Genomic DNA, 14,022 nt, shown 5'->3' on the forward strand with positions numbered 1-14,022 from the left:
TTGAGCAGAACTCAATAAAGCATCTGCTAAAAGCGTGAGAAAACCTTTAAGTTCGTAAAACTTCAATTTTGGCTCAGTCTCATCTAAGCTACGAGATAGGAGCCATGTTTGGGCGCGTGGGTGTGCGAAGTAGAAGGATTCGCACCTGCATGTCTAGGGCTTTCCGGGTTTGTGTGAAGCACGCTACGAGGGTAAGAATGTCTTATTCATTCTTTCACTCTTTCCCTCTTTATGTCTTTATTGCTTTATTAATTTTATGTTTATTTATTTAGTTATATTAATTATGCATGCGGTCTAGGCGGGTTTTGGTTCCGCACGTTGCTCACGCATCGTAAACCCAACATAAATGTTATAACTTAGGTGCAAGTTAGAGTTAACATAAAGTGGCCAAAATTTACCCCTCCATGTAATAAAAACTTACCTACAATTTCTAATTAAATTACTCTAGCTCTTTAGAAGAATTTAACATTTTTATGTTGTAGACTCTTAATTTTTAAAGTTTACCATATCAACCTGCACAATTGTCAAATAATTGTAAGGAATAATCGCTTGGCTGTATTCATGGCTCTTGGCCGAAGTATATAATAATGTACAAGATAATTATGTAGAATATTAGCTATGATCACAACATAACATATCTCTATCTTTTGCCAACTAATATCCTAATCAAATCAAATCAAATCTTCATCATATATCATAACACCCCCCTACTCAAGTTGGATCATGGTGAGGATCTAGAATGCCAAACTTGGAAAATAGAAAATCCAACTATCGTTTTCCAAGCGCCTTCGTAAAAATATCAGCTAACTGAGAATCTGTAGACACACATGATGGAGCAATAATACCATCAGTAACGGCATCTCGCACAAAATGACAATCAACTTCGATGTGCTTGGTTCTTTCATGAAAAGCTGGATTTTTAGCAATGTGTAGAGCTCACTGACTATCACAAAACAATGGAATAGCCTTTGGATGATGCACTCCCAAGCTCAATAACAAACCTTTTAACCATTTCATTTCACAAGTTACAACTGCCATAGAATGGCATTCTGCCTCTACTAACGACCGCGAAACCGTATGCTACTTCTTTGTCTTCCATGAGACAAGAGATTGGCCAGAGAACACTAACCAACCTGTCAATGATCATCAAGTGATTGGAAAAGCAGCCTAATCTGAGTCACACCACCCCTAAAGTGACAAATCATTGTCAACCCAAAGCAAAATCCCTTTGCCCGGGTGTACCCTTCAAGTATCGAACCACACATAAGGTAGCGTCCAATGCTTTGTTCGTGGACTCTGGATAAACTAAGATAGAATGTGCACGGAATAGGCTAGATCCGGTCATGTCACTGCAAGATAAACCAACCAACCAATAAGCCAACGGTATGCCTCCGGATCCACAACTAAAGCACCATTTGCATGTCCCAATCAGTGATTTTGTTCTATTGGAAAGTCACTAGGCTTTGCACCTATCAAGCTAGCCTCAGAATAATGTCTAGCGTATATTTACACTGACACAGAAATAAAAATGTCACACTTTGTGCAACCTCAATGCCAAGAAAATATTTCAAGAGCCCTAGATCTTTCATTTTAAGACAATCACCCAAATAAGCTTTAAAAGCCAATAACGTAGCGGAATCATTGCCGGAAATAATGAAATCACCAACATAGACTAACACATTAATCTGAACATGCCCCTTAGTGAATGTAAACAAGGAATAATCAGAGTAGGATTGAAGAAACTTGTACCCTTTTAGAGTTGTAACAAGCTTTGCAAACCAACAACGCGGAGCTTGCTTCAAACCATATAGTGACTTCCGCAATCGACACACCAAGTTCAGATTCGAGCTTTCGAACCCGGGGGGTAATAAAATGTACACCTCTTATTCAAGATCACCATGTAGAAAGGCATTATGTACATCCATTTGATGTAGTTCCCAATTCTTCGAGACGACTATTTCCAGAAAAGCACGGATAATGGTCATTTTGGCCACCGGAGCAAAAGTCTCATTGTAGTCAATACCCTCTGCTTGATGATTGCCAAAAATCACCAATCGCGACTTCAATCGTTTTATATCTCCATTGGAAAAATATTTGGTCTTATAGACCCATTGACTACCAAGAGTTCATTTCCCGGGAGGTAGCTCCTCCAATGCCCAAGTTCCATTATCTTCTAAAGCTCGGATTTCTTCTTGCATTGATTTTCTCCACCCTTCATGTCTCATTACGTCCTTGAAAGATTTTGGATCATGACTCGAAATTACAGCTGCCAATAATTTATGATAATTGACGGAAAAATTATCACAATTAATATAGTGTGCTATAGGATACAAGGTACCTGATTTTTTCTATAAAACCGGAGTAGGCAAAGATGGACTTTTTTTTGTAATTACTGTATAAGTCACATAATCTCGTAAAAGAACCAAAGGAGTTTTGCTGCGAAAACCCCTCCCTAACTCTGGCGCGCTTGTTAAACTAGTGGGCTCGGCTGACTGTGGCCCTGGTTGACTAGGCTAGCTTCTCTGGCAGTGCCTGCTGCTGTGGCAAGCCTTACGGCTGCTACTGATTGTTCTCGTGCGACCTATCGCCAAATGGGTTGGGAGTATTTTCCATATCATTTGCATCCCCTATACTTCTATCATCATCAAAGTCGTTGTCAATCACAACATCATCATTCATTGGAACTACCCTCTCCGGCTCAATGTTCACCATATTAGAATCAATAAATGGGAATACATCCTGAAAAAATTTCACGTCACGCGACAAAATAAATTCCCGCTTGTCAAGATCATACAAGGCCCACCCCCTCTTGCTAAATGGATATCCCAAGAAAACACATTTCCTACTCCGGCTCTCAAATTTATCACCCTTCGTTTTTTTTTGTGAGCAAAACACAAGCAACCAAAGGTTCTAATGATATTGTAAGATGGAGGGAAGCCAAATAATATTTCAAAAGGTGTTTTATTGTGTAACAAAGGAGATGGGGTTCGGTTAATTAAATGTGCGGCGGCAAGGACACACTCTCCCCAAAAATAAATCGGCAAGTGAGCTTGAAATCTCAAGGCACGAGCTACATTCAAAATGTGTTTGTGTTTTCGCTCAACTCTACCATTTTGTTGTGGTGTCCCAACACAAGATGTGTAAAACAATATGTCGATAACGGTAAAATAATCACGTAAACACAAACAATATGTGTAAATTTTGTACCATTATCACTTTGAACAATTTTTATAGATTATGAGAATTGACGATCAACCATAGCAATAAAATTCATAAAAGTACGAAAAACTTCTGGTTTTTCATCCAACAAATACACCCACACCGCACGGGAAAAATCATCCACTATAGTTTAAAAATAACGAGCTCTACAAGACGAAGCATGTCTATATGATCCCCACAAATCACAATGCACTTTTTCAAAAATACGACTTGCTCTACTATCACTAGAAGGAAATTTTTCCCTAGGATGTTTAGCCCGGAAACAAACTTCACAATTTTATTTAGACTACCCTTAAAATCAACTACAGGGGGAAGTAACTTCACTAAATTCTCTAAAGAATCCCCCATCTTTTAGTGCCATAACTCAAAAGATGAAATTGCTCCTTTCACCAAGGTATGTTGCACCGATTTAGCTTCTGCGAAGTAGTAAAGTCCATCTTGCCTAATTCTCGTTCCCATCAGCATCCCCGTTTGGTCCTTTATAGCACACAAAGAAGAATTAAATTTGACAACACAATTTAAATCTTCAACTAATTGTGAAATCGAAAGCAAATTGCAACATAATTACAGAACATATAACACATGTTTAAGAGTGATTAAGGCCGATAATCGAATCGACCCCTCCTTCTTTGCGAGCACTGTCCCACCATTGGGAAGACCAACAGGCCAATGAATTATATCGGTTACATCAAATAACCAAGACTCATCTATGGTAACATGGTGCGTAGCGCTAGTGTCAATTATCCATTTTTTGATATTAAACTCACCATTCAAACGATTGTCAGGAACCTTCGTATTACCAAAGAAGACTGCAATAGCTTTCCACTAGTTAAGAGTAAAAAGCTGAGAAGAATTCGAATTTGCGACACCATTATATTATTACTACTTAATGTCGCCTTGTAGTATTAGTGTTTTCCGCATTAGCTTGAACCGACCCACACCCCCGCCTAGTCGAGCTCCCCCTGCCACGCCCAGAACCATCAGTCCTGGCTCTATCAAACCACCCCTTCGAGGATTTCATAGCAGCCGCTTACATCGTGGCCGCGTTTATTACAATGCAAGCACACTAGTAACCACCAATATCCGGATGCATCATAACCAGGCGTCTTGCAATTGGAGCATCCCGGCCTATCACCACCATTGCCACGCCCACGGCCAGCACCCGTGGTGGCTTTAATTGCAAAACCAACTGCCTCCGATGGCTTGTCTTCTAAAATAACTTTGGCGAGGCGAACACGTTCATCCTGGATGGCCAATTGATATGCTTAATCAATCAATGGCAGGGGTTCTTGGGAAAGGATATTGGCCCGCAATTAAGCATAATACTCTGAGTTTAGCCCCATCAAGAAATCATGAAGCTTCCGCGTCTCTCATCTCTAGGTTTGTAATTCACCGGCGGTACACTGTGAACAACAAAAACAAGTAATTATGGGTTCGTGTCGAAAAAGCTCCTCCCACAAGGCATTCAATTGTCTATAGTAGTTCGAAACACATTGATTTCGTCTGTTCGCACCTCAAAATGGATGACTTCAATTGCTGAATTCATGGACCATTAACAGGAGCAAATCATTGTTGAAGATGATCCCAAAGTTTCTTTGCATCTCGGTATTTTGTCAGGATGGATTTGACCTCCGAATCAATGGTGTTTGTTATCGAAGACACGAGCATAGTGTTAATTGTATTCCAATCCGACTGAGTACATGGGAGAGTTGGACCAGTATTGTTCCATCCAAAAAATCAAATTTACGTCGTGCTTTCAATGCCATACTTATATCGGCAGCCCAATTATCATAATTATCACCTTTAAGGTGAGTCGGGGTTATAAAATCAACTGGTCGATCTTGCAAATCGAGGTAAACTGGTAAGTTTGGCTCTACTTTTGATGGTAGTAGAGGTGGTGGTGGCGGTGGATCTCCAGTCACTGTTATGGTGTATTGAGTAAATTAAAGAAAACCAGGCTCCGACACCATGTCAAATAATTGTGAGGAATAATCGCTTGGTTGTATTCATGGCTCTTGTCCGAAATATATAATTGTGTAAAAGATAATTACATAACGAACATTAGCTACAATCACAACTTAACATATTTGTATCTTTTTCCAACTAATATCTTAATCAAATCAAATCAAATCTTCATCATATATCGTAACAACAAATTTTTTTTCTTAGGTGTGGATATATCCAAATAGATGGTAAGGCTAGGTTGGTTTTAAATTTGTACTCGCAAACGCATGATGAGATGAGGCTGGATTACGAATCCATTATAGAGATGAGGATAAATTTAAGATTGTTGAATTTTTAAATCTAACAAATTTTACTTGACTTTCCTTCTAAAATGGAAGTTATTTAAGTTTCCTTGAAATATGTTTTTTTTTTTTATTGAATGTTATTGTCATCCATTTTAATTGATCTTTTTTAATGGATATATTTGGCAATTTGCACTTAGTTAGGAAGTCGAGACATAACGTAAGTTGCTTTTCGGTTTGTTGTTGTTGGTTAAAAATAAATATCTACTATTTTGCATATGCTATATATGATTTTTGCGATTAGTTTGAATTCTTATTTAATAAAAAAATTATTAAGTGGGTGCTGAGTAAGGTATTGTTAGTAGTTAAATTTTTTTTAAATTAGGCCCAACGTTTTCATCCCTCCTCCTCCCCCCCCCCCCTTATATAGTGGAGATAAACAAAATAAATTAAAAATATTTTCACACAATTTTTAAGGGCAATGCTTTTTCATTAGAGATTAATGTTGCGAATGTCAAAATATTTGTTTTTAAAATTCCTCAATTTTCTTCATATATTTTTCAAAAATGATATATAAATTTTTTTTTCCAATCCAAAGCATTATTATTATTTTTTTTTACCTAGATCCAAAGAATTATTTTTACCACTTTATAAACATCCTTTTTTTTTATAAGATGGATTGAATATGTTTTGAATTATTTTTTTCATATTTTACCACTTTATAAACTTCCTTGTTTATAAATATTGATTGTAGTTTTAATTTGAATATTTTTTTTCAATTTTCCTATAAAAGCTTGATTGTAATCTTCAATTGGAATAATGTATTGCAATAAGGGTATGGGACACGAATTTTAAAAAGAGATGAGAGATAGAGAAAAATAAAGATTAATACTCATATGATGAGGAGAGAAAAAGAGAGAAAACATGTACAAATAAGGAATTGTTGCAATGTTTTTGAAACTTTCAAAAATAGTAATTGTTGAAATATTTGATGAGGAAGTATTATTTGACTTGAAGAAGTATTATGGGTAATACTAAAGATGGACACACCAACTTTTTACTCCTCCCTCTGACCTTTGCTTATAAAATAGGAAAATTTGTCAAGAATAACATGACCTTTCAGCGGTCTTCTAAAAATGGAACGATCTTTTGATTATCTCAAAATAATACGACCTTTGACCCAAATCTTCCGTAAATGGAACGTGAATTGTTGTTAACCTTTTTAATAGGATACCTGCGACATGTATTATAATGTCATTGGTCAATTTTTTTAACAATTTTAATTAAAAAAAAAACCCTTAGCATCCGGCCTCTCATCCCCTCCTTGTCCTCGTTTTTGGCCATCCTCCCTGCCTCAATTCCAGCCCCATCCCCCCCTCCAGCCTCGAAAAGCACCTAGCAGCCCCCGAAACCCACCCCATAGGCACCTGCTGAAACCTACCTCATAGCCACCTCCTTACACCCACAAACCACTCCCAAAACGCCTCTTATCCATTTTGCCCACCCCAAAACACACCCCCCTCCCCGAAACGCGCCCCCTCCGTTGGTTTAGGGTTGAAAAGAGGGTTTGGGATGGGCTAGTTTGGGGGGTATTCACGATTGCCGACAAGGGGTCTAATCGAGAGGGGTGGCGGGAAGAGGGTGGCGGCGACTTGACGCTAAAGGGGGAGGGTGTGGCCGGCAACTTGACAGTAGCGTGAAGGGGATAGGGTTAGAGAGGTGAGACGTGGTGGTGGGGTTCAGGTGGTCGGGAAAGCGGAAAGGAGGAGGGAGAAAAGGTTTTGTTTTTTATTTTTTTAAGACTTTTTTTAAAATAAAGTAATTAAAAAAGAACAATATCTTCTAACAAATAACAATGCGACACGTGTCCAGTTTTTAACCTTTTAAATAGTGTTTGGGGTCCAAATAACTTATATATTTGGGCCCATTCCATAAATGAAAATAAACAAAGTCCAAAGGAAAGGTCCAACCCTCCTACATATGCCAAGTCAAGTCAACAAAACCCAGCCAAATGGCAGCCCATTTGACTCCTCAAGCCCACTCCATTCAATTGGAGCAAGGTATAAAAGCTCATGCTCATACACATTTACATTCATTCACTCATATTGCCTCAAGCAACAAACACTCTTGCATAGCTATTCTCTCATCATTTTGCACACGTACTGACTTCGGCATCGGAAGGGCCTTCCTCGGCACAACCCCCGAGGCCAGTTTACGTTTGTTTAACTATGCAGGAAATCCTCAATTCGATCATCACTCGAATTAGGCTTCATCTCCACTCATCCAAAGGACCTGCTAAAGGTCCCATTGTTTTTACCAAAACAATTTGGCCCCGTCTGTGGGATACTTACAAAAATTCAGCCAAAAATCTCATACCAATCTTATCCAACGCAGAAAATGACTAAGAGTGGCAAAAACTCCAAAAAAGGGAAAAAGATGGGCCTAATAACGGTGAGGACTGGTAGGACATCCTCACCGTCGCGTTAACCATCTGCCTTTAACTCTCCGATGAGAGAGAATCTGGACGAGGGATCTTCCCCTTGACGAATTCACTAAACTGGGAACTCCCCGAGAGGGAGCGACGCTCATGAAGATAGCCTTCCGCGGAGTATGCATTCAACTCCTCCCACCGTTCCTTCAACTGAAGAGGTGGCGAGGGTCGTGGCTGTCTGCATGAAATTCATGAAAGCCTTGGGTGGACGCCTCCCATCCGTGCATACTACTCCTTCTTCACCCCCACCGAAGCCGAAAAGCCGGAAAAGGAATCTGGCCTCGGGAGGGGAAGGACGAATTCCACTCTCCAAGGGGAGGGGAAACGAAGGAGCTGAAAGCTTGGCCGAGACAGGACGGGAACGACAAGGGGAATCCGATCACTTTGAAAATTCCCCAGTCCGAAACTCAAAGGACGTCCCAAGCAGCCACAACGCTTCTCGCCTGAGCGTTTACAAGCGCCTAGGGGAAAGGGAGAAGGACATTCATAGCCGTCTCACCTATCCTGAAGGCTCTAGCCCAAAACTTTCATGCGGAGGGACAACCCTCACTTCCACCTCTCTAAGAGGGAAGAGTGAGGTTCCTTCGGAAAGACAGAAGGGAAAGGCCGTGATGGTTCCTACCAGTTCACCTTTCCAAAGGTGGATATTAGAGGAACACGTGCCGACGGTCAAAATTCTGGCACACATCACTTACGATGGTACTTCGGATCCGAAAGACCACATAGCCTCTTACGAGGGGCATATGTACCTTAACCCCAAGTCCGAAGCTACCTAGTGCAAATACTTCCCTACAACCCTAAAAGGTGTTGCCCAGTCATGGATCACCAAGGGGTTGAAAGAAGGCTCAATAACAGGTTAGAACGATCTCTCCAACAAATTCAAAAGCAAGTTTTCCACGGCTAACCGCCGAGAGAAAACAACAGCAGAGCTTATGAGTCTGCAACAAACGGAGGACGAAAGTCTTCGAGATTACTTGACTCGCTTCAGCAACGAGTCGTCCAGAATCACAAGTCTGGACCAAAGTCTAGCCGTATTCGCACTATGGAACGGCTTACAAGCTGGAAAGTTTCTGGATTTTATGGTCATGCACCCTCCGCAGACCTTGGAAAAGGCCCTCGACGCCTCGGATAAATTCATCCGAGCCGAGGAATGGAACAAGGAAAAGTCGCAGTCTCAATTAAGGGATGTGAAGCTAAAAGGCCAACCAGCCAAAGTTCCAGGGTCGAGGAAAGGGAAGGCAAAAGCCTCAGAACCTCCCTCGACCATCGAGCCCAAGAAGGACAAGGCCCCTTATCTGGGAAAGTTCGAATCTTACTCCCCTCTCACCTTACCGCGTACTAAGATCTTTAGTACGACAAGGGAGGAGGGAAGATTCAAAAAACCGAAGCCACCTCCCTCTTGGCATCAAAAGAAAGGGAAGGATCTTTAGTGCGAGTTTCATGAATCCCGTGGACATCGCACTGTGAACTGCCTTCAGCTGAAGGACCAGATTGAAGAGCTGGTCAAAAAAGGGTACTTGAAGAAGTACGTCGCAGAGCGCCGCGAAGAAAAGAAAGCTGAGAGAGATTCTCGGCAGGATTTAGATTACCACCGGAAAAGGGACAAACCCCCTGAGGGAGGAAATCACGACATCCTAACTATTTCCGGAGGGATTTCTCGGAATGCGCTGAAGCGCCATCTGAGGGGGTTGACCTATCAGATTCATCACGCCGAATTCCGAAAGCTGCAGTCTTCGGTGCCGAACATGATGTTCACATCCGAAGACTGCAGGGGGGTGGTGTACCCCCATGATGACCCTTTGGTTATCATGACGAGCATCGCAAACCACAACGTCTATCGGACACTGGTAGATGGTGGCAGCGGGGCGAATATACTTTTCCGAAAGGCATTCGACCAGCTGAAATTGGAGAGTTGGCACCTAACTCCAGTTCCTTACCCGGTGACTAGATTCAACGGCTCTTCTTCATATCCAGATGGGAAAATTCTTCTTCCTGTTACCCTCGGCCAAGACCGAGAAAGGCGGAGCATCATGGCTGAATTCTTGGTCATTGATGCCCCATCAGTATACAACGTCATTATGGGAGTTGTCTCGACGTTCCATCAAGGAATGATCTACGTTTCAGACGAAGGACGCTCTGAAAACATCTTGGGCAGCCAAAGGGAGGCCCGAGAATGCAATTTCCTCAAACCATCCAAAAGTCGCCGCAATGACAAGGATGATGAGGAAGAAAAAAAGAAAGAAAAGGAGCGGGGTACCAAAAGACCAAAGGGCCAAAGTGCTTCGGCTCAGGGATCCCCATCCAAAAGAACATCTTTGGGGACTAGAAAGGCTAATTCTTCGGCTGGGCCGAAAGATTTAGAAGAAGATCAACCGAAGCAAAGGAGGTCTGCTGATATTGACAGTAGGCCCGAACCAGAAGAGCCTGGCTCCAAGGCAATGGAGTCAAATGAACAAACTAAATCAATACCGATAACCGAATGAGATACCGAAAAATGTGTCAACATCAGACAAGGGCTCGATCCGAGCTTCCGGGTTGAATTAATCCAACTCTTTCGGAACAATCGAGATGTGTTCGCATTCTCAGCACCTGACATGCCCGGGATTGATCCGAACCTCATCTCTCACAAGCTTAAGCAAAAGAAGCGGAATTACTCTGCTCAAAAAAACCAAGACATCGCAGCCGAAGTCAAGAAACTTCTACGCGGGGTTCATCGAACCTTGCCAATATCCGGAATGGCTAGCTAATGTGGTGATGGTTCAGAAGGCAAATGGCACTTGCAGAATGTGCGTTGATTTCACGGACCTAAATAGGGCGTGTCTGAAAGACTTCTATCCCTTGCCGAGAATCGATTAACTAGTCGATTCAACAAGTGGCCACGCTCTGCTTAGTTTCATGGACGCATTTCCTGGGTACCATCAGATCTTCATGCACCCCGATGACAGAGCAAAAACGACATTCGTTACAAGTGTCGGGGTGTACAACTACAAGATGATGCCCTTCGGCTTGAAAAACGCCGGAGCGACATATCAGAGGTTGGTGGACCAGGTGTTCGCCGAACAAAAAGGGTAACATGGAAATCTATGTTGACGATTCCATCGTCAAGAGCAAAGAGGCGAAAGACCATGTTGAGGACCTAGCCGAAACGTTCGCCACTTTGAGAAAGCATCAGATGAAGCTTAATCCGAAGAAATATGTCTTCTGCGTGAAGTCCGAAAAATTCCTTAGCTTCATGGTCAGAAAAAGGGGGATTGATGCAAATCCCTCCAAGGTACAAGTAGCTCTTGACCTTCCCGAGCCGAAGACAAAAAGGGATGTTCAACGTCTTTACGGGAAGGATGGCTGCCCTGTCCAGGTTCATCTCAAAAGCCTCGGATAAAGGGCTACCCTTCTTCAAGGCGCTCAAACTACCAAAATCTAAGGAGCTCATATGGGAAGAAGAGCAGAAGATAGCCTTTCAGCAGCTTCGGGAGCACTTAGCTCATCTCCCAACGCTGGCAAGACCAGCTGAAGGGGAAATCCTGTACTTGTTCGTGGTTGTTAGCCCCACCACAGTAAGTACAGTGCTGCTGAGGGAAGAAGAAAGGGTTCAGCAACCGATCTACTTCGTCAGTCACACTTTGACCGACGCCGAAACGCGCTACCCCTTGCTCGAGAAAGTTGCATATGCAATGGTGGTAGCAGCTCGGAAGTTAAGACCCTACTTCGACTCTCATCAAATAGTGGTCTAGACAGATTAACCACTGGAAAAATTCCTTGGCAAGGTCAAAAAATCAAGTAGACTAGCAAAGTGGGCTTTCGAGCTCACCGAGTTCAGCATCAACTACCAGCCAAGGACAACTATTAAGGCCCAAGCCTTAGCAGATTTCCTAGCCGAATGCTCCTATCAGGAAACACTCGACGAGGGAAAGAAGATCTGGACTGTTTTCACGGATGGCTCAACCACCGTGAATGGTTCGGGGGCAGGGGTAGTGATCACCTCTCCCGAAGGAAAAAACTTCGAGTATGCACTAAAATTCTCATTCAAGGTCTCCAACAACGAAGTCGAATATGAAGCAGCAATTGCTGGCTTAGAGTTGTGCATAGTCCTCAAAGCCGAACTTGTCTGTTTAAAGGCAGACTCTCAGCTAGTCGCCAATCAGATCTGAGGCGAGTATGAGGCTATAGAGCCCTCCATGATCTCCTATCTCGCCAAAATAAAAAAACGTTATGGCGAAGCTGAGAACTTTTGAAATTGAGCTAATCCCAAGGGGTCAAAATGCTCAAGCCGATGCACTTTCTAAACTTGCAAGTTCATCTCTCACGGAGTTGAACTGATCTGTATATATGTGGAAGTGCGCCGAAACATAATCATCGACCAAGAATCTGAGGTCCTATGTGTCGAGGCTACACCAAGCTGGATGAACGCCATCCTCGCTTATAAGCTTCGGGGAGAACTTCCCGAAGACGAAATCTTGGCCGCAAAATTGAAAAGAAACAGCTCAAGGTTCATCGTCCATAATGGGGAACTCCTGAAGAAATCCTTCTCAGCCCCACTGCTGAAATGTGTGGGTCTGACAGATTCAGATTATATACTTCAGGAGATTCACTTCGGCATCTGCGGAAACCACATAGAGGGAAGGACCCTAGCCCACAAAGCATTAAGGGCAGGGTACTATTGGCCAACCATTATCTTGGACGCCAAGGAGCTGGTGAGAAAATGTGAAAAATGCCAAAAATTCGCACCGGTCATCCATCGGCCGTCACGAGACCTTCAACCAATCCTAAGTCCACTTCCCTTTGCTCAATGGGGATTGGATATTTGGGGACCTTTTCCTGAAGCTCCTTACCAAAAAAAAGTGGTTGATAGTCGACATTGGTTATTTCAGCAAATGGATTGAGGCCGAAGCAGCTTCAAACATAACCAAGCAAACTGTCAGGAAATTTATCTGGCAGAATATCATCACTTGCTTCAGCATCCCAAAGGTATTTGTCTTCGATCATGGAAGGCAGTTTGATAATCTGCCACTGAAGTGGTACACTGATCAGTTCGGAATAAAATTAGCATGTTCGGCAGTCTGTCATCCTCAAAGTAATGGTCAAGCCGAAGCCACAAATAAGAAAATAATCAACGCTCTCAAAAAGAGAGTTGAGGACCAGAAGTCCAAGTGGATAGAGGAACTTCCCGAAACTCTGTGGTCACTTCGGACAACCGAGAAAGAGGCAACGGGGCATTCACCTTTTGAATTAGTGTATGGATCCGAGGCTGTTTTACTGGTGGAAATTGGTTCTGAAAGTCTTCGAGTCAACCAGTTCTCAGCCGAAGAAAATGAGCGTCTCATGAAAGAGTCCCTTGATTTCCTAGACGAAATCCAAGATTCGGCCAGAGACAGAATGGCAGCATACAAACAAAGAATCAGCAAGTTATATAACCGAAGAGTCCAAGCAAGGCTTCTCAAAGTCGGGGACCTTGTTCTTCGGAATGCTACTGTTGTCCAGAAAGGCCGCGTCCACGGAAAGCTTTCGGCAAACTGGGAAGGGGCTTATGAGATATATGATGAGCTCCAACCAGGAACTTATCGACTTCGGCAATTAGATGGAACTGAGTTGAAAAACCACTGGAATGCTGATGTACTTAAAAGATATCATGTGTAAAACCTGTTGTGGGAGAACAATCTATGTAAGTACATTTTCTTCAATCAATGAAAGGCCATTGAGCCACTATTAGTCGTAATTTCATTGTGTCTTCATTATTTTTGTCTTCATCGTTTTTGAAAAATTCAAGGTTTACACCCGGCACTGTCTGAAGTATTGCATAGTGATGCATTGTACTTCGGTGAGCCGAAGAACCTGCCGAAATAGGGGTAACGAATAAAACCTCGAGGTATTGCATAATGATGCACTGTACCTCGGACGGATTTGTTACTCTCGGCAAAGAGGTCATAGGCTCATCTAAGGCATAGCCGAAAATAGGGATTGGTAAGATGCCTGAAGCATTGCATAATGATTCCCTGTGCTTCAGCAAGTCAATTCCGGGTGATGATTACACCTCTGAAGTATTTCACAATGATGCCTTGTACTTAGGAA

General features: G+C 42.4%; 1 protein-coding gene across 1 annotated transcript; it reads left to right on the forward strand.

The window, feature by feature from the left end:
* Positions 1-11,029: 11,029 nt before the first annotated feature.
* Positions 11,030-13,590, forward strand: LOC110729423. Its single transcript, XM_021909160.1, has 2 exons — positions 11,030-11,311; positions 12,778-13,590. Exons 1-2 carry the CDS (start codon positions 11,030-11,032, stop codon positions 13,588-13,590), a joined length of 1,095 nt encoding a protein of 364 aa, XP_021764852.1.
* The last annotated feature ends 432 nt before the right edge of the window (positions 13,591-14,022 follow it).

Source organism: Chenopodium quinoa, unplaced genomic scaffold (assembly GCF_001683475.1).
Source record: "Chenopodium quinoa cultivar QQ74 unplaced genomic scaffold, ASM168347v1, whole genome shotgun sequence".
Lineage (NCBI taxonomy): Eukaryota > Viridiplantae > Streptophyta > Magnoliopsida > Caryophyllales > Amaranthaceae > Chenopodium > Chenopodium quinoa.

What these genes read in the sequence shown, in the direction of transcription:
- LOC110729423 (XM_021909160.1), top strand. Translation starts at nt 11,030, where the DNA reads ATGGAAATCTATGTTGACGATTCCATCGTCAAGAGCAAAGAGGCGAAA. An exon ending in AGGATGGCTGCCCTGTCCAG is followed by an intron (nt 11,312 to 12,777) that starts GTTCATCTCAAA and finishes CTTTTCCTGAAG; the next exon opens with CTCCTTACCAAAAAAAAGTG.